The 27473-nt window shown below is 51.3% G+C and overlaps 1 protein-coding gene across 1 annotated transcript; it reads right to left on the minus strand.

Moving 5' to 3' along the window:
- Positions 1-416: 416 nt before the first annotated feature.
- Positions 417-27294, minus strand: sh3kbp1 (SH3-domain kinase binding protein 1). The gene is made up of 19 exons (XM_086150807.1): positions 27158-27294; positions 21574-21731; positions 14849-14963; positions 14444-14550; positions 12927-13071; positions 12761-12840; positions 10729-10818; positions 7792-7861; positions 5420-5514; positions 5238-5333; positions 5107-5158; positions 4961-5032; positions 3611-3746; positions 3445-3509; positions 3196-3302; positions 2938-3075; positions 2080-2294; positions 1936-1999; positions 417-1434 (listed from the first exon to the last, which is right to left on the minus strand). The coding sequence occupies exons 1-19, from the start codon at positions 27159-27161 to the stop codon at positions 1396-1398; spliced, it is 1848 nt and encodes a 615-aa protein (XP_086006933.1). The 5' UTR covers positions 27162-27294; the 3' UTR covers positions 417-1395.
- Between the last annotated feature and the right edge of the window lie 179 nt (positions 27295-27473).

The raw sequence follows: 27473 nt of genomic DNA on the forward strand, positions 1-27473 counted from the left end.
ACAGACCAAGACACACACACACACAGACCAAGGCAGATTCGCAGACACACACAGACCAAGACAGACCCCACACACACACACACACTCACAGGTCCACACACACTGACTGAGACAGGTCCACACACACACACACACACACACACACACACACACACACACACACACACACACACACACACACACACAGACCAAGGCGGATCCACACACCCACACACACAGGTCCACATACACTGACTGAGAGACAGGTCCACACACAGACACACACAAACCAAGACAGACCCCCCCACACACACACAAAGAGACAGGTCCACATTGACACACCACACATACACATGCACACACATCAAGAGACAGGAATACTGCACACACACACACACACACACACACACGCTAAAGGATGAGCAGCTCTCCACATGTACAGTACGTAATAGATTCTTTATTACACAGATATAAAAGAATAGATATTTGTCACTATCCTGGACAGGACCATGTAGGAGGACCAGGTCCAGGACCTTTGCAGCCTCAGTTGGAGCAGAATTGTCCGTTATATGAAAGAGAGACAGAGACAGGAAGGCCACGGTGATGGGTTTGCCAGAGTCTGTGCACGAACTGTGGAAGGAAGGAGAGCCCGGAGGCCAACATGCTACCACACACACACACACACACACACACACACACAGGATCTGTTTCTCCTCCAACTCTGAGGACCTTTCAGATCAAGGTTACTAAAAGACAAGAACTTCTGACCGGCATGAGACAGCGAGAAGTTCAGACTCCACCCTTCCCTATTCTGAAAACACAACCAACTGCTGACACACACACACACACACACACACACACACACACACACACACACACACACACACACACACACACACACACACACACACACCCATGCAGAGAGGCAGAAGGCCACAGAGTGGACACCGAACAGCACAGAGGTCTTCTGAACCGACGTGGAGACCAGAGTCTCCTTCACACTCGGAGAGGAACGTACCGGTGAGGCCGCCGCTGTGTGTGTGTGTATGTGTGTGAGCGCATGCACATGTGTGTGTGTGTGTGTGTGTCCACAGCAGCAGCCTGAGCTCGGTGAGTACCAGCAGCACAGCGAGCTCCTGTGAGCCGGCGGTGGAGGTGACAGAAGCTTCAAGGAAGAAGAAGAAGAAGAGGAGGAAGAGGAGAAAGTGACGTAAACACAGGATAAGGCGACGTCTGGGGAGGGCGAGGAGGTCAGGAGGTCAGAAGGTCAGGGGGTCCATGATGTCGTTGCTGATGTTGATCCTGGATCCCGGATCCCGGAGATGGTTTGGCACGGACAGCCGCGGCCGGGTGGAGCGGCCGGCTGCGAGAATGTTCTGAGACTTCGATGATCAGACCGTCGAGTAGCTTCAGCTCTCATTTGGACAGGATCTTCTTTAGATGTTCTACCTCCATCTGAGAGAGACAAGACACACATGATGTTTCACCTCTGGTCCAGTACATCTCTGGAAGCTGGAAAATCCAGAAGCCATCAGTAGACCATGAAACTGAATTCAAGAACGTCTTGTTCTTTGAGCTTCTCCCTTTCGGGTCTCCTCGGCCAATCACCTGCCTCACCAACCTCGGCATCCTTCTACCCAGATCTTCTCCATCCCTCCTCTGCCCACATCCAAACCATCTCAGACTGTCTTTATCTCCAGAACATCTAACACGCGCTATCCCTTCCTGATCCCCTCCATCCTTCTCACTCTCAAGGAGAACCTTCACATCTCCATATCTACCTCCTGTCTTCTCTTCAGAGGCAGAGATGGACATCTCAGATTAACATCCAGAGAAGTTCCATCTCCTGCCCAGCACGGGCAGTTCCATCTCCTGACCCCCCCCACATCCTGACCACCTCTTAAGTTGGTGGAACCAGAAGGATTTCCTGGTTCCTTCTCAGCCTGAAGGTCTCACCTGCAAACCTATTCGAATCTTCTTCTCCTCATCGAGTGTGCTGGCCAGCTGCTTCATCTCCTGCCTGCAGGTGGGAAGGATCAGGGTCAGGACAGCTGAGAACCTCTACAGGTGAGTGTGTGTGTGTGTGTGTGTGTGCTGTACCTGTGCTGGCTCTTGAGGAGCTCTATGGAGGACCTCAGGTCTCGCAGCTGGTTCCTGAGCTCCTCCAGTGAGGGTGGAGTGAGGGGGGACTGCCGAAGCTCCGGGGAGGGGCTGAGGCCCGAGGAGGAGGATGGCGAAGCGGGGCGATGGCCGGCGGCGGCAGGGGGTGTCAGGGCTGAGGGCTTGGTGGCAAGCGGCGCTTTACCTTCGTGTGCCTAGAGGAGAAACACGGAGATAATTCCACAGCCACCCAACTTGAAGGTGTGAGTCCAGCATGCTGAAGACTATTTTTACAACCGCAGTGCAGCAAGTGTCCACTAGGGGGCAGTGCAGAGGGCAGCGGTCACAACAACTACAGTGACAAAGATGGCGGCTACAGCGGAGCAGCTAATGAAGTACTTTGTCACTATTAAATCTGTATGTGTGTGTCTTCTCTACTGCTCTATACATGCCAGCTTGTGTTCTTCTATGGTGTTGTTCTGTTTGCTGTGTTTGGACACCCAAGAAGCTCCATGACTGGACAGGAAGTGACAGGCCATGCCCATATAAGGGCGTGAGAGTTAATATGTGAGTGTGTGTGTGTGTGTGTGTGGATTGCGGAACACGGGTATGCATCTGTGGAATATGAGCAGGTGGTCCTCTAGATCTCCTGGGCTGAGATTCAGGTGGACTCAATTGGTGAGTTGCAGTGTGTGTGTGTGTGTGTGTGTGTGTGTGGATTTCAGCTATAAACCCTTGAACACTGATGTCCTCCGCTTTCAGCATTGCCATCCAATCAGAAGCTCTGCTCGGATGCCAGCAGAGGCTGAGGGCGTGGCGCCCTCTAGTGGACATTGTGATTCCAGTGCAAGTGCTTACAGGAACGACGGGACCTCCTTTCCTTCCAGGAACATCTACAGATCTGGACGCAACTGGCTCCTGGTCCTCCTTCCCCCGGTCCTTCTCCTTCCGGTCCTCCACCGCGGGGGCGTCCAGGTCCATGGAGGAAAGAGATGACTGGAAAACACGAGGAGAGCAATAAGGGGGACACTTTTAGAAGTCACTTTTAGATGACGTTCATCCAACCATCTGACGTATCTCCTCACGGCCGTGAGAAGATGGAGATGTTTCACTCACGGCCGTGATGATCTGGGAGCGCGGCCGGCGGTCCGTGACTCTCGGCCGCGACACCGTTGGATGAGTGAGTTTCTCCGTCGAGGAGACCACGGCGTCCAGGTCCATATCTGTGCGCACACACACACACACACACACACACACACACTATTACCGGTGGTCCAGGTGGACAGTTCCGCAGGAGCAGAGGAGCTGGAGCAGATGCTGAGGGACCACGTCCAGCCAGGCGCCGCCGGCTCCACGGAGACTCACCATTGTCATGTGACCTGCCAGACTCGGGTGTCGAAGCCCCGCCCTCAGATCTGGGGCTTTCACACCTGAGCAGGTAAACCATACAACAGCATTAGGCTCCCAGGGTGAACACCTGTGTGTGTGTGTGTGTTTGTGTGTGTGTGTGTGTGTGTGTGTGAGTACTGACGCCAGACTGGGTGGTCTCTCAGGACGCCGCGGGGGTTGAGCGGAAGAGGAGGAGCTTGATTTTGGGGGGAGGGGTTTCTTTGGGAGGATGGTTGGGAGGGAGGGCTTGGGGATGTCTCCGACCTTCACCTCCTCACCTACACACACACACACACACACAAACACACACACAAACACACACGGGTCACCAAGGGTCGGTCGGACACATGCAGAGGGGACATGTGCAGCCAGGAAAAGGAGCAGAGCATAGCCGCATGCTAACAGGTGGTGTTAGACAGGAGGACGTCCGGGTGGATGAAGGTGCAGAAGGTTAGGACGAGATGAAGGAGAGACCAGGCAGAGGCTTCTGGAGGGTTTCGGTTCACTGAAGAATAATAATACCAAGGATGTTGATCGGAGAAGTTATCTGTCTAACACCCCGGTCTTGATGTTTGAAATGATCTGATTTGAGATAGAAGATGGACTTGGTCTTATCTACGCTTCGATGTCGCTTTCACCTTTGAGAAGAACATGTTGGGGATGAGGATTCATCTGAGGATTGAGGATTCATCATCACCACAACCTTCAGGTTCACTTTCAAGCTCAGACCTGAAGACGTGGAAACCATCTTCTCCGGTGGTTCACACCAGACCGCGTACTGCTGCTGGGTGTCCACGGGGGACCGAAGCATTGAGGTATCTCAACGAGCCTGGTCCGACACCCGGACACACCTACAGCTCTCTTCACACCGAGGGAACCTTCTGCAGCTCCAAGATCCTTCTCAAGAACGAAGCAGTTTCTCCATGCATTCAGACAGCAGAGGAACCAGGGACTGCGGACCTAGAATCATCTTCTTCTCCGAGGCAGGGTTCCATAGAAACTTGTAGGTGCTTGGTAAAAGTCGTAAGCTACGCCCATTAGCAGATGCTTCTTGCAGGTGAGGCAGTGAGAAACCGAGCGACGACGAGGTCCAGGCCCTTCTGGCTCGCTAGGCCTCAGACGGGCAGCTATATTTTGCCAGAATTAGCAGCTAGTTAGCTAACGGCTAACGGGGTTCTTAATCCAGCGAAGCAGTGCGGGGAAAAGATAGAAACCCTTCAACCATCTAATGGTCCATGGTTACTATTCCATGAGCGCGGAGGCAACTTCCACCTCCACTGCGTCCACTCATCTACCTCACAACTTGCAGTTGTTCTCTCCCGTGGTCCCTTGTTGCACGACTAAAAGGCTCCCCTGGAGGAGGCTACTTCCAGGAACCAAACTGAAGTTCTCAGAGCCTGTCCGTGAGACCTCTGGAGTTAATAATGAAGGAAATATTGAAGGTGTTAGTTGAAGGCGGGCAGAGCAGGACCGGCGCGGCCCGGACCCGTACCTCTGTCCTGGTCCCGCTGCGGAAGGTACTCGGGCCTCTCGGGGGGGACCTTCTTCGCATCCGCTTTCTTCTCTAGAGTTAAGAGTGGGCAGGTTTCCTCTGGGGTTCTCACAGAATGGGTGGAGGAGGACGAGGCGGTCACCTACCTGCCGGGTGCTTGGCTGACGGAGCGCTGGGAGGAGGGGGTTTCTTTGGTCTCTGAAAGCCAACACACACAGAAACGTTGCAGAAAATCTGATCGAGAACGTCTGCACGAGCGTCCTCCGGAGGGACTCGCCTCTTTTTCCACTTCTAGCAGCTTGACGAAGTTATCCGGGAAGACACCCTGCCTGCCGCCCACCTCGCCCATCCACCAGCCGGCGTCCGCGCACTCCTGGGGTCAGACGGGACAACAGACCTGCTGAAGGTGAAGGGGGACCACGGTGGAGGTCTAAGATAAGACACCAACACAGGACCCACCTTGGTGATGATGCTGATGATCTCGCCCTCCTTGATGGAGAGCTCGTCTTCATTTTGTGCTTCATACGGAAAGAGGACTTTGCACTGCTCCCGGCCTGAAAAGGTCAGAGGTTTATTTTAGCCCGGCGATCTTCCAAGGAGAGAGAGGTAAGATGATGGCATGAAAACACGAGAGGAACCGGTGGCTGAAGGCTGCAACTCAGAGAAGACCTTAGTCCTTCTCCTTAGCTGTGAAGCCCCACAGGGCCCGGCAGCATCGTATGGAACAACATCATCCAGATCCACATCTCAAGAGAACTCCCAGAACCCATCTCATCTCAGAGAGCTCTTCAATGCCCACCACCCTTTCAGATCTCCAAGCTCACAGTTCACCGTGTCCCTTGTGCTTCCTGGAGCCTCTGAGAGCAGAACGGGAGCCAGAGCATACATGTCCTGTACCCTTCCCCTGTGGACCACCTTCAGGTCTCCATCCTGGAGGTGGATATCCTCTCTTTGTTTAAGAACAGGCTTAAAACCTCCCCTTTTTGAGAAAGCTAATCGTTAGCGATGCTGCAGCCCAGGGATACGGGGATATATTGTGATGCATCTCATGCCTCCTCTCATTCCTCCACCAGCGCCTTATAAGATCTTCTCAAGAGTCCCGAGCTCTCTCATTGGTCAGGTTCCCAGGGGGCGGGGCTTGATCTACCAAAGTGTCTCACCAGGTGTCCTCCATGGTTTCTTTTATGAATATCCAAATTATTAGCTTATCTCAGCCATTAGCATGCACTGGTGTTAGAATGAGATCTTTAGCGACTAAAACCATTGGCCCCCCCGTTTCCATGGCAACTAGTCGAGCCAGGATCCATCCCAGGCAACGTCTCCTAGGGTTCCCTCCTGGGGGAACATTGGGTTTCTGTAGATCATCTCAGAGTTTGGTCCAGACCTGCTCTCCATGTGAAGGCTGGGGCTGGGAGCCTTATACATAACTACAGAAATAAAACCTGACGACTCTTTGTTGAAAACAGATTGTAATCGGTGACATCATCGTGAGGTTTGCGTGTGCGCGCGCGTGTGTGTGTGTGTGTTCTCCGATAAGCCGTCACAGGAAAACGGCGGGCCGTGTCATTGTGTGAGGAGCCCTGCAGAAACAATAGCTCTGGTCTGCAGGTTCCAGAGTCAGAAAGGGCCGACAAACACAATACACCGGGAAACACCGTCGGTCTGGAAACAGCGGGACCCACCTTAGAGTGGACGGGACATCAGATAGGAGGCTACAACTGATACGGGTCTGAGTGCAAGTAGGCTCACATAGATCCACACACACCATCAGGCCCCTAAGTTATTCACACTCCAGGGGCTGCTCTTGTTTAACTTGTTTACCTTCTATTTATACATGCACAGTTCAGCTTATAGATACGGCGTTAATTGTACCCGTGCGTGATTCAAGGTACGTATGGGCTCCTCCGTTATCACCCCTGAAGGACAAATTGAACTGAAATGAATGTCAGGCTTAAATGGCAGGTAAATATATACAGAGGCCCCTTAAAATAATGACTTTATATGTATTTTAGAGCTATTCGAGCAATTTTCATCCATGAAATCCGAGAAAAAAAATCCTGACACGAATAAAAGCGAGCTCCCGCAGCTTGAATACGCTTCATGATGCCGCGGCATCTTCTGAATTGGCGCCGCTCGCTGCTCTCACCTTGACCGCCTTGCAGATCAACTCTTAAGAAAAGAGTGTTATCTAGCAACAGTGATTCAGAGGACAATGAATCAAAAAAAAGAGGAAAATTGTGAAGAAAAAAATTCTACGGTAAAATTGAAGTGAAGTTCATTTTAATTTAATAATCATCATTAGTTTAGTGTAATGTTGAGTTCATTGAAACCACTCCTCGCCATCTGCAGTCATTTGCAACTGAGGTGAGGATTCATATTATAACACTATTAAGTACACAATAACCATGATTTTTTATTTTGATGTCTCTTACATTATTAATATCCTTTTTCAGGGTTTTTCTATATTAATATCCATTTTTTGTAAGTTTTTTTTTTTTTGGGGGGGGGGTTGGAACAAATTAATTTGTATTCTGTTTTAAATGGGGAAAATTCATTTAAGATACAAATAAAAAAATAACATATGAACCCACTTCTGGAACAAGTTAAATTTTTAGAGAGAGAGAGAGAGAGAGAGAGATAGAGAGATAGAGAGATGGAGAGATAGGTGTGTGTGTGTGTGTGTACAGTCAAGCCTGAAATTCATACCCCTAGGGTATGAACACATACATACAATGAGATGGATGTGACACACACACACACACACACACCGCATTCGTGAGGACGGTCGAGTGTCTTCTGCGTATCAGTGAGATGAAGAGAAGGTGACCCACCTCTGCCTTTGCCCTCGGGGTCCGTCTTCATGGTCTCTGGGATGTTGCTCGCTTGTTTACCCTCAACTGCCTGAAAGAGACGGGCCGAGAATTAAACTGACAGATTGAATCAGGCTCCAGCGGATTAAATAAAGGTTGCCATCATTATTTCTAAATAAACCGTCTCCCGGCTCTCCTGAAGCACCACTGTGGCTTACAACGTTCACCTTTAGAAGCTCAATAGACGACAGCGTTTTTTTTCCAGGAACCTCTGACTGTTCAAACCACAGATGAATCATTTTGACTGCGTTCTTCTTCTCCTTCTCCGAGCTGCTCCTCACAGCCAATCACCTGCCTCCGTCTGACCCTCAGCCAATCGCGTGCCTCCGTCTCACAGCCACTCACTTCCTGTCGTCTTCCCCTCCGATCATAACCTCCTCATTAAAAACCAGAAGATGCACTGGCTCTTCTTTTATCTAGAAAATTAAAAAACTACTAACACACTTTATATTGCTAAATAAATCTGGATTAGAATTTACATCAAATACAAAGACTATATTAAAAATGATTTTTAATTTAAATAAAATGCCTCCTGGGGAAACATCTGGAGGTAAAGTCACACTGAGATGGTTTGGAGCTCTGGGTAGAAGGACGCTTGGAGAGGATGTTCATGGATGGAGGGGAGGAGGACGCAGAAAGTGAGAGAAGGTGAGATGATCAGCCCAGCAGAGAAGATGACACAGAAGCTGGTGTCCAACAACAGGAGGACACCCAGAGGACCACGTTGGGTTCACCAGCATCATCTCCAGATGTTGGACGTTGAAACAAAAGAATCTAAAGAGTTCATTTGGGGTTAGGGATGAAGATAAACTGTCGGAAAGCCCAGCTGAGAGGTCCAAAGGAGGCGGCTGGTGGAGATCAGCTATCACACACACGATTCAACAGACTGTGTGTGTGTGTGTGTGTGTGTGTGTGTGTGTGAAACGATTGTGCCCGGGTGTGTTTGTGCGGCACTGCCTGTTAAAGGCGGCGTTGTTCTTCTGCTGGAGTGGATCCCTCCTCGGTGTTTGTGGAACCAGGGAAGCTCTTCCGCGGGAAAACACACTCTCACAGGCGCAGTGTGTCCCTCACACACACGGACCTCTGTCTGGGAGAACACACCCCTCCTCCTCCTCTCCTAATGAGACCCGTGTGGGGCCACCAGCACTCAAACGAAGCTCAAGACGGCCGTGAAGGCAGAGTCAGGAGGGCCTGCTGAGGAACATCTAGAATGATCTGCAGGAGCCTCATCCACACCTCTGGACGATGCAGGGTCTCCAATGAAGATTCATGTGACACGGGGGAGAACATGGAGACTCCACACAGAAAGGCAGCCCTGTGGGAATCCAACCAGGTGGAGCTCGAACCTCCGCCAGAATAAATAAATCAGGCGGCAGCAAACAAGCAAAAGCTTCTGCAGAAGCAGCAGATCAGCCCTGCTGATGTCAGCGGGTGGAACCTTCCACAAACCCTCCTGCTGTTTCACAGGTGAGGAGACACTTTGGAATCCGCTTGAAGGTCCGAGTCGCCGTAGATCGAACCTTCAACCGCTGAGCAAAGTACCGGAGATCGGCTTCTGAACCGTTTCCTTATTTCTCGAGTCTGCAAAACCCTTCTGACTTCTGTCCTCCTCAGCTGACAGGAAGCATGTCCACTATCATTCAGCACTTCTGGACGAAGGAGGAAGTCCACATCCCAGAGACCGGGTCTGACACATCCCTGGAGGCTCTGTGTCCCCACGCTCGGATCTCCGACCTCCACATCTGGAGATCCACAGACCACCAATAACTCCTCGGTCATTCGTCCATTGACTCCTGCTGCCGCTTCTCGCGTGGACACATCCAAACCATTCAGGGTCTCCCCCTGAACCTCCTGCAGGTGTTTGGACATGTTCTCGCACGTTCTCCAGGGAACCCAGAAGGCCCCAGGCTGGGATCGAAGCGCAGACCACGATGTCCACCAACTTCTGAGACGCTCCAAACATCCAGAGAAGGAATGGAGATGTCCCTCAATGCGGTCTATATATGCAAGTCCGTCACCATGGAAACCTTTTCACTCAGCCTAACGTGTGTGTGTGTGTGTGAGAGAGCTGGGGACCTTCTCATTGGTCACCAGCTGGACAAGGCTTTGCATGAGTCAGCCTCCTGGAAGGAGAAGCCCGACCTCCTTCCTCAGACCCTCATTAGATGGACGAGCCTCACCGTAAAGCTGCTGCACAGCAGGACGGCTGGCCGACATCCTCCTGACACACACACACACACACTCACGCGCACACACACACACACACTGCCAACTCAGCTGCTAGTGGAGATCAGCACAAAGTCTAGAGCTAAATATTTCTCCGTGGACGGAGATGATGACCCACCTGGCTCGGAGAAGGTCCTGATGGCGGAGCGAACCCTTCCCTACTTCTCAAAGACAGAGGTCCAAAATGCTACGGTGACACGTTTCCGCCCGTCGCGGTCTGGAATCATCTCTTTTTCGGAGACTGCTTGAGGCAGATCAGAAATCCAGTTCTTTGAGTGTCAACTGGAGATAAAAACTTGGAAAGAAGAGGACCGAATCTAGACCCTGACCTCCTCGGGTTCCTGAGGAGCACAGACGGAGCTACGGAGGTCCTGCTACATCTACATCTGCTCCGGAGACAGAGTGTGAATCAACTCTCCCATCTCCCCTCCTCTCACTCCTCCTCCTCCTCCTCCTCCTCCTCCTCCCTCTGCTCTGTGGGTTCTCACTTCTTCAAATCCCTGCAGAGCTGCTGTGTGTGTGTGTGTGTGTGCGTGCGCTAAAACACTTCCTTTGCTGTAAAGCTGTAGCAAAGGAAGAGGAGGAGGAGTTGAGACCAGGCTTCCTTCCTGCACACTGTGTGTGTGTGTGTGTGTGTGTGCACGCATGTGTGTGTGTGTGTGTGTCACACACCTTGTCCCCCTCTAAGTCGCCCTCCATGGAGCGAGGCCTCAGCTTGATGGGCTGGTCTTTGAAGATGTCCCCGAAGCCGAAACCCCTCACCTGCAGGTTTGGGGAGAACAACGAACCGGTGAGTCAGAAGGTCGCATCTTCTGGACATCTTCTCCACCGTCCACCTGGATCTCCTTTCCTCCTGTAGGGATGGTCTAAGGCAGGTGTGCCCGATACGCCGATCGCGATCTACCGACCGATCGTGAAGGTAGTGTGGGTAGATCGCATGGCATTAAAACGTAGACGTCAGCCTGTCCTCCTCATTATGGAATTTGTCACTTGACTGACAGTCGGTCTGTCCAATCTGACCTTTTCTGACACAGAGGTCACTGCGCATGTGCACATAACGGCACATTCTAGCGAGCTAGCGAGTTAGCCTCCAATTTGTCTTCTAAACTTATGGGTATAAAAATGTATGTGGGAGCTGGACCGAAAAAACGTATCACTTCCATACAGAATGAGTGGTGGACTTTTTTTTTTTTTTTACTATGTCATTTTCAAAGCGCGTTTGCCTCATCTGCCGTCGCTGTACTGAAAAAGAGAAATGTAGAGCATCATTTTCAGACCGTTTGTGAAAACTACGACACCGACTTCCCTCCGAAAAGCGAGCCGAGGAGGGGAAAGGTGAAGGAACTAAAATCCAAGCTGTCATTTTTCTCACAGCTAACTTCAACTATACTGCTGACTCCATTCTAGTCATCAGAATAAGGTATTTACAACAAAAGTCTGTTGCAGTGTGTCATAAGGGTTCATGCAGTTATACAAGATCCAGAAACATATATTGTGTTAAGTATACCCGGTAGATATATCAATATATATATATATATTGAGCATTTTTAGCAGAGGTCGATCATTGTCATTTGAAAAGTAGCTCATAAGGCGAAAAAGTGTGGGCACCCCTGATCTAAGGTGGCGATCTGACATGGACAAGTTCTCGGAGCAGTTGATGAAACCAAGGGTGGAGAAGATGTGGAGGGTTCTGATGGTCAACGGGCCAGAGCAAGGGAGAGGGTGAAGAAGATTTGGAGAACGGATGGAGAAAAGTGTCAAGGGGGATCGGAGAGACTGAGAGGCGGAATAGATGGAGGTGAGACTAAGAAGCCGCGGTGTCTGGTTTGGAGACTCAGGAGAAGACAGGAGGCAGCAGAGATGGAGATGTGGAGGTTCCTCTTTGGGAGAGAGGATCATGAAAGAGTCCATCAGTGGGGCACCACTTGGTAGATGAGATGGTTTAGACATGGACAGAGGAGGGATGGTGAAGATCTGGGTAGGAGGATTCTGAGGTTGGAGCTGCATGGAGGCAGGTGGAGACCCCTGAAGGGAGCAGCCAAAAGGAGGAGAAGATACTGAACCATCATGGACGAACCCCGAGCGGGAGGCAGTGCGGGGTCAGAACCTTCTCTCTACGCCTTTGTCATCATGAAGAAAATGTCAGATAATAAAATGTGGAAAAAAGAAAAGTGCCATGGCTCATTTGGAGAAGGTGGTAGAGAAGATGGAAGTCTGGAGGTCCTGGACCCAATCCTGACGGACTGTAAGGATGCTTTGGAGAAGAACGGAGATGGACGCTCCCACCATCGGCCAGCCAGAGGCCAAGGTGCTCCGACATGAACCCCGTTTAAAGTCAAACTTCTCTACGTTTGGAGACATAAGCCATGTCCTCTGACTAGATGCCTCCTGGAGCAGGACCGAAGAGGAACAAACGTCACGGCTTCTCCGTCCACTCATCTGCTTCTGGACTATCTTATGTGTGTGTGTGCCATCGGTCGGAGATGCCAATGTGTGTAGATCCCTGTCCTATGACCTTTGACCTGAAAGATGATCTTCAGGTTGGCTCCGCCGCGTTAGGTATCCATCATCTCACCATCTCATGGAACTTCTCTCTTAAATGCAAAGAGGGGACCTTCCTCTTCACTGTCTACCTTTCTTCAACCAAGAAGACGACATGGACCACGTGAAGACCAAGACGCCGGTGCGGAACATAATCGCTTACCTTCTTGGGTTGGATTTCCGCTGACCCCGTCTCCGATCGACCCTCCACACCGTCGCTCTCGCTGCCCGGGCTGCTCTTACCTTTCAAAGCAAAACACACATTGATAATCTCCGTGTTCTTGCCCCCGTGACGGAGATGAGCAGAAGGTCTGCAGGTCCGGGCTCACCGGTGCGGCTGCCGCGGAGCTCCTCCTGCGAGGCCGAGGCGTCGCCAGAGGCCACGTCTGAATCCAGAAGGATCTCTTTGGTAAAATTGGACGGGAACATCCCGCTCTTCCCGTTGAGGACCCCCTCCCACCAGCCCTCCTCCACCTGAGGAGCAACACGAACATCAGAGCAGGTGAAGCTCTGTGGTTTCTCCAAAGAGCCGAGGCGGTCAGATGGTTCCAGATGGCGCGCTGACAATCATTCGACAGCGTCCGCATGAAGAACCATGGAGACGGGCCTCAAATGTCAACCCACGTTCAGTTCTGCACAGACAGGTCCCCAAGAGACAGCTGGAGCTTTCACTGGTGTTTCTTCTCTTGGGTTTAGAAGAAGTGGTTCAAGAAAGGTTTCTCACATCCTCATTCAACCAAATGTGTTTTGCAAAAATAGCAACTGAACGAACTCCCACCACAGGGCTTTCGTCACACCATCCATCCATCCATCCATCCATCCATCCATCCATCCATCCATCCATAGGGCTTTCAAAGCAATGGAGGCAGAGCTACCATACAAGGCGCTCACCGGGCCATCGGGAGCAACCGGGGGTTCAACGTCTTCGCTCAGGGACTCTTTGGCATGTAGACAGGACGGACAACCTTCCAGCTTTGGGTCCCTTCATTCATTCCTAATCTACACTGCTCCAGGGAACTTGAGGAGAAGCACTGACCGCCACGCCGCTCAGATAACTCATCTTCAGACGCGACAGACATCCACCAGTGACCGAGACGTTCCAAACAACCAGAGATGCAGTGGAGATCAGGGTCACTTGTTGTGTGGTCTAAGTCATCGCTTAGTCCGATGTCGAGGTAAACCTCACTTCGTGAATGTGTGTGTTCATACTGTCAACCTTCTCGTTGGTCAGACACGTGGAGAACATGGAGACTCCACACAGAATGGTTGGACTCCAACCAGTGACCTTCTGCGGTGAAGGGTGGAGCTAACCTCTGCTCCACCAGCCTTCTTGCAGTGAACTTTGACAGCAACAACAGGTCATGTTTTTCTTATTTGACTTAAAATGGGGCCGAAATGACCTTTGACCTTCTCACTGAAGGTGACGGATGGTATTTTCCTTGGAATGATCAGTGAACACATTCACGGATCCACGGAGTCGGGAACATTTTTATCTCCACACAGTAGTCGTGGAGAAACCTTTGGCATTCGAAGGGAAATTCAAACGCGATGCAGCGCGTTTTAGGCCTCGATCAATATGCTGAGGACCTGAATTCAATTAGACCGTTACATCTCACTAATGGGAAAGCTATCTGCTCTGTTCCATAACAGATGGATCAGCTCACGGAGGTTCACGTAACTTCTTGCTTCACCTCAAACTATTAAGAAATAAAGTAAGTTCTGATAAACTCCCCCCAGGTTCTGGTCTGAAAGTTGTCATGGCAACAGAGTTTTCCCTGCACGTCGTGTTGTGCAAAACACATCGATAAGCGAGTCAAGAGGTCCCGCTTCTCCTGGCGGCTCTCACCTCGGCGATGATCTCGATGATGTCTCCTATTTTCAGCTCCAGCTCGTCTTCATGCTGGGGCACGTAGCTGAAGGCCGCCTTGCAGCGCCTCTTACGGATCTGCTCTCCTGCAAACGGAAACAGACGCGTTCATGCTCCCCGTCGGGCCAGATCTTCGTTGGCCCGGCTTTTTAAGATCACCATCGAGTCCGAGTAAATTAGTAGACCCAGCATCAGATGGACTTTCGCCCCGGTTCATTTCAAACCCCTGTTGCAGAGGAGCAACGTGCAGCAACATGTGTAGCCCTGTACTTCCGTGTGTGTCCACCAGATGTCACCCGTCCTCGTTCTCAGTGAGAAGAACACCAGAGCACCGGACCAACACCACACTCAGGTCGGGGAGGTCAGACGGCCCATGCGGAGCACCTTTCTTTCCCGGCCTCACGCCGGACTCGAAGACGGGGCTGGCCCGGCCGTTGGAGAGGTCCGCCTTCATCACGCACGCCTGTCCTCCATCCCTCTTTGGTTCCTTCTTGATCTCCTGCGAAAGACACCAGCAGAGGAGGGACAGGGGTTGATACATTTGGATGTCCAGAAGCTGTTAAGTAAATAAAGGAAATGTTGGAAGACAATTTTCCCGAAGAAAGAAACCATCCACATTGGAGGTTTTACTCTAAATAGTAAGATTCCAGGATTTCACCATGCTCATACTAATGTTGCTGTGTTTTGCCGAAAAATAAACTTGGACCTAGCTAGCTGACCGCTAACTAAATATTGACTGCAAAAGGCTAATCTAGGCTGACAGACAGATATAGATTCCTGCATTAACTTTCTCATACTTCTTCTCCACGAGGACCTTTAACCAGCTCGAGGTCACCAATGTGCAGGAGGGCAGAGGCGCTAACAGAAGGCCACCCCCACAACGCCGTCCCCATGACTTCCACAAGATCACAAGACACTATGCAAATCTGATCAAGAGAACCAGAGTGAGACAGGACGGAGCACAACACACACACACACACACACACACACACACACACACACACACACACAAAAAGCTTATGAGTTGACTGTTCCATGCTCAGAACCACATGGACTCATCAGCGCCCCAGCTCCCGAGGAGGTGACTGTCCCATAAATGAAGATGAGGTGGTCATGAACCAGCGGCTGCAAAGCCACTTCTGAGCTACACCGCATTGTGAAAGGAAAATGGCGTGTAAAGTTCTCCATTCTTTCCGAGAACTGGATTCTAATAGGTGGCGGTCTGAGCTTTGCTCCGGGAAGTAGCCTCCTCCGGGGGAAGCTTTTAGTTGTGCACTCATACAGGAAGTGACCGGTGTGACGACGAGCTCCTTCAGCTCCGAGCAGAAGGGTTAGAAAGCGTGGAGCCGAAGGTGCACTTTGCTTGTGTCCCAGCGGTCCCCACCGTGGACCCTCACTGCCTGAGGCAGAAGTAGATTGGCCCCCTGGGGGAAGGAGGCGACTTCCTGGAACAGAACTAAAGCTGGACAGTTCTTAGAATTTTCCTGTCAGAAAGCGGTGGATCTCAGCCGCTCTGCAGAGTCTCAGGTAAACAACGAGCATGTTCCGCCACAAGTACTCGGTACTTTCCAGAATTTCCTCCCACAAACAAATATTTCCAGATCCTTTTCCGTGACAAATTCAGCATTTACATATATGGCCATACTGCCATGGAGCAGAAGCAAACTGGGGGGACCCACAGCCTCACACGGACCCCGCTTCCGATGCTCGGGCCTGGGATTTCTCTTTCTGGCAGAATCAGGAAGGATAAGGACTGGAGAATGATTGACTGGCTTTGCATGCCTTCACGCTGCGCACGCGCACACACACACATGCGCACATTGTTACTTCCAGACTGTATGGCAGCGGCCGGCCTACGCAAACCCCCCCCGGAGCGGCCTTCGGTTAGCCCTCGGCTGCCCCTCTCTTCTGGAGCCGAGAAGACTAAGCCGTGTTTACTCGTCGTTTGGATCCGTTTCTTTCTACACAAAGAAATGGATCTCCAAATACGAGAAGTACATCTGGTCTCCATAAAGAAGAGTTGTTTTAAACAATTAAAGAGGCCGGCTTTGGAAGCGGAGTCTAAATATTGTCTGGTTTTATTAAGGAAATTAGGGAAAGCGGGGCTCGGAGCCTTTGTTACTACTTGGACTCCAATTCCTCTCGTGGGGATACGGAGGTAACCCAGAATTTAAGGAAACCCAGATGAGACGAGGAAGACGACGTTATTCATGGTATCTGAACAGGAAACATCTGCGGTGGACAATGTGTTGTGTGTTTGTCTAAAGGACTGACAGTGCACTTCTCAAGCCAACATCGAGCCACTTGTGCGGCGGCTTCCAGCAGACCTCTGGAGCCTCGTCCGCGGCCAGCCGGGACCGGCCAGGTAGGGATTCTTTAATGGAGACGGCCACGTCATCAGCAAATAGTCAGAGTCTGTGCAGAGGCGGCTCATGAATGAATGAAAACGTAAGCAAATCTATTCAAATACAGCAGAACAGAAGTTATTATATAGAATTCATTCATTCATTTGTTCATTTTCAATGCTGTCTAGGGCTGCGGGGGGTGGAGCCTATCCCAGCTGTCATTGGGGAAGAGGCGGGGCTTAGCCTGGACCAATCACAGGTAGACGTACAGGACTATCTCAGAAAATTTGAATATTGTGATAAAGTTCTTTATCTTCTGTAATGCAATTACAAAAACTAAATTCTGGATTAATTGCAAATCAACTGAAATATTGCAAGCCTTTTATTATTTTAATATTGCTGATTATGACTTACATCTTAAGAACTCAAAAATCCTATCTCAAAATATTAGAATATCATGAAAAAGTAACTCTTGTTTTTTTTAAATTGCATTACAGAAGATAAAGACCTTTATTACAATATTCTAATTTCTGAGACAGTCCTGTATACGTAGAAACATCCGACCATTCACCCTCTCATTCACACATATGGACAATTTAGGGTTTCCTGTGCATCTTGTATTTGCAAGTGTTATTTGCAGTGCTTATGTCCTCTATTGTAAGTCACTTTGGATAAAAGCGTCTGCCAAACGTAATGTAATATAAAAAGGGTTTCGACTGAACCTCACGCATGTGTTTGGAACCCCACGCAGACACCGCTAGAACATGGAAACGCTACACAGGAAGTCGGACCAGGGACCTTCCTGTTCCCCCCTCCTTTCTGTGAAGTTTACAATCAGCTCAGGCAAAGTGTATCGTGTCCAACCACAGCAGAGTGAGATCACCCAGCGCTTCTGCACTTTGGATCCACTTAAATCTATTCAATTTCTAACTTGGCATTTCCCCCCCTCCTGCCCGTGATGTTTCAGGAAGCTGACCCCGAAGAGCCAAAGTTGAGGCATCTGTCAGTCCTCTGTTGAGGTGGAATGAGCGCAGAAGAATTGAGAGTAGACGGGACTGGACAGAGGTGGTTAGGAAATGCAGGAAGCGGCATATGTTGCAAATAATACATCCGCTTTTTTTGTAACTGCATTGCCTACTGTGCAAGCCTGCCGCTGGCTGTGGGAGGAAACATTGACAGAAGCAGCTATGATAAGCATATTAGGTGTGAGATGAAGGCATGGAGGAGGCGGGGCTACATCAGGGAGCAGCTTTAGGCCCCTTCTTGTTCGCTATGGAGATGGACGGGCTGACAGATGGGGGTCACACAGGAACCATAATGTTTGCAGATGACATTGTGATGCGTAGTTTGAGCAGGGAGCAGGTGGAGGAACATCTAGAGAGGTGGATGTGTGAGCTGGAGAGGACAGGGATGAAGGAGAGGAACCCAAGAGGTGGAGGAACGTGTGCAAGCAAGATGGAACAGCTGGAGAAAAGATTCAGCCAGAATAAAAGGAAAGGCGTAGAAGACGGAGCTTAGTGCGGCAATGGTGTCTGCTTTGGAGACACTCAGGAGGAGACGGAGCTGAAGATGTGGAGGTTCTCTGTGGGAGTGAGGTGGATGGAATCCATCAGAGGGACAGCACATGCTAGATGTTCACACGGAGATGGTTTGAACAGGGATGGAGAAGATCTGGGTAGAAGGATGCCGAGGTTGGAGGCGGTCTCGAGGAGGTTTCTGGATGGAGGGAAGGAGTACGCAGACAAGTTAGATGGTTGGCTGCGGAGACCCCCGAAGGAAGCAAATTGTAAAAGCCGAATGTGTGACATTCTTGATGCGGAAGGGCCTGGAGGAGGAGCAGCTGCACCAAAGCAATGCATGTTCCTTCCTCTGTGGTCAAAGCATGCGCGCCCGATTAGCATTACTTCACTTATCGAATTCACACGAGTCACATGACCATCCTGAGCAGCCCCATTTTGTCGCTGATCCGGCTTCCTGGGACGACGTCTAAACCCCGGCTTCAGAGGGAACGGGCGAATTTCGACAAACAGCACATTTAGCGAACCATCTGAGGATGTTCATCGGCTGATGCGGTTTTCGACATGGAATCGAAGCCTCCACCCCCGAACTCACCCCAGTCTCAGTCACAACTGCATAACCTTTCCGAGTGGTTAGCGAGACGGTCTGAAGCAGCCATCCTGCCCCAGACAATGCTGCATTGAAGCAACTCCACCCCCGCACTTTCACTTCAGTCCCGACAATCGCACCAATTGTCAGCAACATGCTTTCACCCCTGGTAGAGCAAATTTGGCATTTGCCTGCGTCTAAACTTAGCATTGGCCAAGATGTTCTCAGATAGCTTGAAGCCCAGATAGATGAAGGTGTATGAATTATACAACTCCACCCCGAGCGGACACACGACTGCTCCTCAAAAGGGAGCGGGCCAACCCGGGCTTGTAACACGGTGGTACGAGCACATTAACTCAGATGTTTGGTTGTTGGCTCCTTGCGAAGCTGCCTGATGCATAATATGGAGTGGATGGAGGATTCGGGCTGGAATGCGCAAGGGACTGTTCAGAACAGAACAATTGATTCTTCCATCTTTTCAATTCCAAGGACCCAAAAAACGGTCGCAGCGACCACAGTAGGGAAACCAAGACTCCGACCTGGGCAAGCCGGAGTGACATCGCGTTTAACTCGTCTGCAAATCAGACCCTCGGGTGCCTCGTCGATCGTCATATCTTCTACCAAGCGATTTAACTGCCTCGCTCCTCTGAGCACAGCGTCTCCAGAACATGCTCCAACCATGTGATCACTTCCTGTTTGTCTTTCAACCCGCGTGTCCACGTCCACCACTACCTAACAAAGCACGCACATTCATCGGCATAGCGATGCTTAATGTCACTGATTCCCAAAACTGCAGTCTTGTGACAGACCGGTCTGGTATTACTGCATTACTCACGGTCTCTCTCTGCCTCTCACACACACACACACACATCCATGAGCCTTCACGGTCCCATTGTCCGGTGCTGACAGTGAATGAGGACGGTGACATTCAGTCAGCACAAATAACGCCTGTCTGCACAATGAAGCACCTGACAATACGTTTGGCCCGAGAGCGGTGGAAATGCGGACACTCTTCTCATTCTCCATTCTATTCTCACCCAGGGGTTTGGCCACTTCCCTACTTCCTCTGGTGAAATACAGAACAAGGCACTTCTCTCTTTGACATCACAAAAACATGTTGCGACTAAAACCGACACCGTTCGTTCCTGAACCTCGCACACCGCGGTCAGATCTTTATCGTGCATCTGCAGGACTGACAAAGATGTCAAACCACATCTATGAATAAACATATGCACTTCATTTTCTTGTATCGCAACGGCTTCATATGCAGTACCGGTGCTGCGCCGTCCTTCATTATATCCGCCACGTCTTAGAACGCTCTATAAATCCTTTGCACAGCACGAATTCCAGGAATCCCATGCATTCGGCTTTGCGGCGACTCAGCGACTGTCCTTGAAGTGACCCGGCCAGACGAGAATCTGCGTTTTGCTGCTAAATGTAAGGCTGGTCAAAGTCATCGTCAATTTCTCTTCGTGTACTAGACGTACAGAGGAACTGAGAAGATGTTTCTCGCTTTACTAGTGACACGAGATGAACGTAGTAACAGGGGGCACATCAACACTGGAGCGCCAACCGATATGTTTATATAAAATAACATCGTCCCAGCAGGAGATGACCACAGATATCCAGTGGGTGTCACACAGACGTCTCACATTAAAATGAAAACTAAAAAACCTACTCTCTTGAAACGGCCGCTGCATTAAAATGCAGTGACAAGGCTTCCTGCACGGTGGCATTTTAAAAATGCACCCGCGGATACGATATCTCTCCGCACTGACATTACAGTGAACAGAGCAGATGTGATGTGTGCGCACTTAACTGTACCCGTAAACCAGACACGTACAGTTCCGTGTGAATCTGTCTGGTTGGCGACATGGGAACCGGCCCGGCTGCACCTGCGAGATCTGAACAGCCACAACTATTCAAAATCAAACATGACACACTTGTGGAGTGAACCGTTCCAGGAACTCACTTCTAAGAAGTGTCCTGCTTGACTTCGGTTCCAGGAAGTAGCCTCCTCCCCCAGGGAAACTATCAACTTCTGCATTCCCGTAGACAGTGATTGGTGGGGATTGGTGGGTCACAAGCAACGCGCACCTTCAGCTCCACACTCCAAAACAAAGCACTGAAGACGTGGACATCACGGAGGTGGAAGCCGCCACAGCGTTCAGGGAACAACAACCATGCACCATCCCTGCACCGCTTCGCCACGTGAAGAACCCCCATTAGCTAACTGCACGCTTATTCTGGACAACATATAGATGTTCCTCTGCCAGACCTGGAAACCCGTCCGAGAAGAACCTGGACCTCTTAAGGGCTCCATTCCTCACTGCTTCTCTCCATTTTGACCCCAGAAAACAGCTGACCAGAGACTAAGATAGGTTTTAAAAACACCGCTCCGCAGTCTGAAAGAAGTATCTGCAAATGGGCGTAGCTTCTGAGCTCCACCAAGGACCCTGCCTTGGAGTTGGAGCTAAGATGGTTCTAGGAGTTGAGGTCCACGGTCTGAACACAGGTATATGTTGACTACTTCCTGGATAGGCTCTAGGAGCCGCAGAAGGTTCCCTCAGCCAGGAAGGAGATGAAATTGCGTGTAGCGTCCTGTCGAGTGCCCGTTTTCTGCGCTTGATTTTGTGAGAGAGAACACCAACCACTCACCCGGACGAAGTTGTCGGGGAAAAGTCCCCGGCGTCCGCCCAGCTCGCCTTCCCACCAGCCCCCGTCATCACGCCGGATGTTCACGATGACGTCTCCCACGGCCAGGCTCAACTCGTCGTCCTGCTGAGCCTCATAGTCGAACTCCACCACAGCCTCCACTGAACAGGACGCCAGAAGAGAGGAAAGGAGGTTACAAAAGCCGGTCCGACCTTTCCGGGGAATCAAACCGAATCCATTGCGAATTATTATTATTATCATTACCGATCCACGGACAGAGATGGGAGCGCGTACGATTCAGAGGAAGGCATTTCTGATTCATGATTTGTATTACACTTTATATAAAGCAAGCTCTGATTCCATTTCCACTTGCATTAAAAGACGGTTCTATGACCGAGTCGGGTCGCTGCAGGAACGGAAAACGAGCAGGGCGATAACTTCCTAGAAGTTATCCGGGGAACCCGGCGCCCCAGCGGTTCCTCACGACGCTGACCACAACACGGCTTGTGGATTCCTGCAGATACTTTCCTCCTGAGGTTTTCTGCTCAAAATGTATTTTTGGCACTTTTAGCAACATGAAGGGAAAGAAAAAGAAAGCTTATTGATATAATATTGAGAGGAAGATAACTCCAAAGCTGGCTCCATACCATTCAGGATATAACATTTTGTGGTGAACTACCATTAAAAGAAACAAAAAAAAAGAAAAAGGGCAAAATGTGGGGGGAAAAAATGCACACAAGCGTGCAGTGCTGCTTATTCTTTGTCACACACACACGCACACACACACACACACACCTTGTGACAGCCCGTGCAGCTGCTAATGCTGGTAAAAATGTACTGAATGTGTCATATCATGTTTAGCTTTTTTACCCAGTAACCTTTGTGCTCACTTATTGACTGCCTGATCCCCATCTAAACCGCGTGGGCTGCAAAGTGGAAAGGAGGGGGGTTAGTTTTGGGGGGTTGGGTAACCATGGAAACAGTATAAAAGGGGTAGCTATGACTCAGACACCCTGGCTTCCGCCCCAAAATGAGCTCCCCTTCATACATGCAGATGCACAGTAAGAAGCGTCCACGCTCAGAGAGGAGACGCCTTGAATGACAGAAAACACCACCGACGAGCAAAAAGACGATCGGCGGCTTCGTAAAAGGGAAAGCCGCCCCGTTCAAATTATGTCTGGGGGCATCCCCGCAAGTCTAAGGGGATGGAAAAGCCCACGAGAGTCCAAGTTCTAACAACCCAGCAGCGTGGGCCAGACGTGGCGCTGGACCCGGAGCTGGCTCAGGCCTCAAACGGAGAAGATAAAAACTCCGGCGTGAGACGAGAACAAAGATCGGCCCTCGACGAGACGGCAACGTGGCGCTTTTTTCCCTTTTTGGCTCGGTTCTGATGCGTAGCGCAGACACGGAGGCGCAGGATCCTGCAGACAGAAGCAAACCACACGCTGCAGATAGGAGCGTGTGGATGTGAGAACGGTAACCCGCCACCGGAAGCGACAGCTTGTCTGCCCCCGGAACGCACGGCGAAGGAGCACGCAAGTTGTCGAGTAGCGCGGAGTTAGCCGGGGCCAGATGGCCTCCGGGCTGAGGTGCCACCTTGCGTGAGTGTCGCTGGATGGTTTCTGGAGGCCAAAGAGCTACAGTGCGACTAGAACTATTGATAGATACACCTTAGGGGAACCACCACTATGTACGAGACATGGAGAGATGGCCGAGGCGAATGTGCAGACAAAGCTACTATTGATTGTGGATATCTGGACGACAACCGCACGAAGAAGGCCGTCATACGAACACAGTGAAGTCGGTGCCGGGGAAGCGGCCAAACCGCTCCACTCTAAATATCAGGGCTGGCCTCAGGTTGTGCATCGGCGCGTAGCAAATGTGTAATTTTACAGGCGGACCAATTAAAACGCAACACGTCCGTTCAATCTGTTTACAGAGACGAAAAAAAGCCTCTTCGTGCACAAACGCCACCAGTCATCTCCAAAGGAGCTGCCCGGGAACCTCGTGGGACGAGGGACGTCAGCAAACTGCGGCCCAAACCACTGCATTCATGCGGCACATTTTCCATCTACTGAAGATCCAGCTACCTTCTTATCCTTCATCTTTTATCCCCTTCGATGTCTCTCCGTGCGGATTTGGGGAGCTGAAGATCTCAGCTTTTGTGTTCCGTTGCCGACTGGTCCTTGGAGAGAAAGCTCTTCAAGAATCCACCCACTGATTCGGGGCTGTCGATAGGGAAGTCAGAAGGTCGTGGAACGGCAGCCTGTTTCTACCACGCGGCTCTAACGCAAGCTGCCAACGGGTCAAGGAGAAGACCGTCACCACAGGTGGTTTAACAGTAACTAACCTTCGGACAATGCAAGTTAAAGCCCAGTGCAACATGCACATCCGACCGCGGTTTAAAGATTCATTCAAATTCAAGAAAGTACCTTTGAAATCCCCTCACGCAGCCAGCAGCGAGCGAGGGAGCGGCCGGGCTCGCCTTCACCCGCACCTCCACAGGTGCAGACGATCATGTGACGGATCTGATAGCACCTGCACGCCGCCCCTGCAGGAGCTGCAGGAGACCCCGGTATCAGGCCGCCTTCCAATGCCTCGCTTCCACCCATTCTCTTCATTCAAAGGCGATAATACGAATAATAATAAACTAGAAAATGGGCAATAAAAGGAGTCACCCAATCAGCGGCCTTTCACAGAACGCTCATCACTGCCAAACTACCTTTCAAAATCATCTTTGAAACGACAGAATCCACAAAGCCGCCATCTGTGGGTGCATTCACATAGAACTGTCATTATACGGAGACATACGCCCGTTCACCCTCTCATTCACACATCTGGACAATGTAGGCTCTCCAGTGAAGCTCCTGCGTGTGTTTAGACCGTGGGAGGAACCCCGAGGAACCCCACGCAGACGCCAGGAGAACAAGGAGACTCCACACAGAAAGGCCCCCTGAGGGAATCCGACCAGGGACCTCCTGCTGCGAGGAGGAAGCTCTAACCGCCGCACCTGCATGCCGGCCGAGACATGAAACTGTAGCGTTGTGTGGATGCAAAGATCTGCTCTCCTCACAAACAACAGCAGGGAAAAGGTTAAAACAAAAATAGGGGTGGAGGAGGACAAACTTTATTAGTAATTGATGGTAGTGAAAATTGAAGACAAGGAGCAGCGAGCCAAGTTCAGACACACCAGCAGAGAGGCCAAGAAGATCCCCCCCCCCTGCTTACACACACACACACACACACATACACACACACAGGAGCCGAGGTGCCCTGGAGTGTCCTCTGAGCAGCTGCAGTCCATTAAGATAAGAGGAAGCACGGTGGACGCGTCCCCGCGCAGGCTCTGCTGACATTTCGGCAGTTTACAGCAGACCATGTTTAGGCACTCCTACGTTTTGGCGGTGCCGTGGACAGCAGCTGTGTCTGAGAAACACTCGCGCTGGACCGCAGCCTGCTGGAAGGCCGCGCCGCCCACTCAAAGCGTGGAGCTTCTTACATCTAACTCCCAAACCTTCTGCGTTCATTGTTCCGGTGTCTGGTCTCTGGGATTCAGGGTTTACCCCGAACACGAGGAGGAGAAGCGGCAGCCCAGCTCACATGAAGCGATGTTAAGAGACGAGATGGACCGCATTGACCTTCGTGGAGAAGGTGCAAAGCATCTCCAGCGCTTTAATTCTAAACGTAAATGTGGAAACATCAAATTGTCGGAGGTCCTGCCCTCGGGCCGGCGCTAATGGACCGGCGCATGTCTGCAAACATCCAGGTCACCACGGCAACCGCGCTCTAAACTGAGTTAGGACCATCTCCTCGGGTGTCTCGTGACAACCTTTGGGAGATCAGGTTTGTCTCCACAGAGGAGGAACTGCTTCCCGATCCCTCTGAGATCAGGAGGGATATCCGGCTCCGCTCAGAGGAAGAAAACCTTCTGTTTCCCAGAAACAAACGGATATTAAGCCCAGGAAACCTCACAAACTGACCTGACGCCAGAGTTGACGTCCCGGTAACAGCCGAGCTAAATGCTAAAGCTAAAAGCCCGTTAACCATGTTCCATATCATTATGGTACGGCTCCTGTATCCGCGTGTCTGTCGCTATGGGAACCCATCCAGAGCGCTGCACAGGTGAGGCCTGGCGCCGCATGATGATGTCGGGATCGAAGGTGGGACCATGGCGGTGAGACGCGGAAAACCCCAGATGAGTAGAAGTACAACTACTCTAGAATTACTTGTGTACTGAGTTACTGCTTACTTATCAGACATCTGGGGAACTTTTGTCCCCACCATCTGCATCCTGGAAAGCCAAGAGATGGAGAAGATCTGAATGTTTGGAATTGGACCCGGCCATGCTGAGTCAAACGGGAGGAGCGTCAGATGAAACCAAACGTCTAAGAGACCGAGCTCCACAGCGGTGATGTTAGCGGGACCGTCCGATCGGCCGATGACGGAATCTGCGGGCGCGAAGACGCTGGGTTAGGACAAGAGAGGAAATCGAGTCCAGTTGATTAGATCTGCCAAGGACTAACCGGGACCTGGTTGCCCGACGACGTGATTGGACTGGTGACCTTTACATGAGTTCATTCATTCATTCATTTATTCTGGACTCAGGCTTGCAGGGGTGCTGCAGTCTGGTGTCAGAGGTAGGGTTCACCCAGGACTCTTCCATCACAGAGCTACTTCTAGGGGCCAAGAACCATCCACAGGTCATCTAGAGATGGACAACCATTCAGCCCTCATCTCATACACACCCTCACCCTGTCATTCACACAGCTGGACGATATAGGCTCTCCAGCGAAGGTCTCCTGCGTTGTTCTCCAAACACATGAAGGACCTGCAGAGGAGAAGCTCAACTCCCCATCCTGTCGCTTCTTTACAAGCAAGCTGCTTTCCAATAACCTTGCATTGCACCCCCCTCACACCTCCCTGGCTGGGTATGATTCATATCTACCACTGACACACATCTAACCTCATCTTCTCACACTGCTTGCCCTGCAGCTCGCCTGGGAGTGTGTGTGTGTGTGTGTGTGTGTTTGGGTCTGGCTGTTTACATCTTGAGACAGATGAGGTCCAGTTCCAAGGAAAAAAAAAAATGGAGCTGTGGAGAAGATCCTGGTGCAGGAGGCTCCAGCTGGAATCAGGAGGTGTTTCCGTGGAAATGTATGGACCGGAGCCCCCTTCACCGCCATCGGCGTGTTGCATTCCACGCACACCGGGTGTGATCGTGGGGCCTATCTCGGAGGGAGCGGCGGGGCGGAGGAAACAATGGACGGCCGGATGGAGTGAATGCAAACGTGTCAACATCTGCAACTCATCAATGTGACCCCCCCCACCCACCCCCACCGCACCCCACCCGGGCCCCCGCACGACCCCCGCACCGGGATCGGGAACGGGACCGGGACCCGGGGAGCTCGCCAGGTGTCCCCGCACCGTTCAGCACCGCCGTGCACGGTGCGCGTCGGCGGAGGGAGGGAGGGAGGGAGGAGGAGGGGGGCAGAGGCGCATCTGGAGCGGGCGTTGGTGATCCAGATGCGCAGGAAGCTATTTTTAGGAGATCTCCAGAAGCAGGAGGTGGAAAAACAAGACATCTCACCCATTGAGGTGTCCGGGGGGGTCGCTGCTCCTGCAGGGCGGCCGGCCGGCGGTGGAGGGGCTTCCTTCAGGTGGACAGGGACGTTTTCAGTGTCCTCCTCCTCTTCCTCCTCCTCCTCCTCCTCCTCCACGGAGATCCGCTACAGCGCGGCTCGAACGGGAGGAGCGTCAGATGAAACCATATTCTTTCTCTTTCTCTCCGACAGAGGAGGGACGGACTGCTCAGTGGAAAACCTCTCTCCCTCCCTCCCTTTCGCTCCCTCTCTCTCCCTCTCTCTCTCCCTCTCTCTCTCTCTCTCTCTCTCTCTCTCTCTCTC

The sequence above is a fragment of the Fistularia commersonii genome, chromosome 8, assembly GCF_037954325.1.
Source record: "Fistularia commersonii isolate RoL2024-O1a breed Wild chromosome 8, RoL_Fcom_v1.0, whole genome shotgun sequence".
In the NCBI taxonomy this organism is placed as follows: domain Eukaryota; kingdom Metazoa; phylum Chordata; class Actinopteri; order Syngnathiformes; family Fistulariidae; genus Fistularia; species Fistularia commersonii.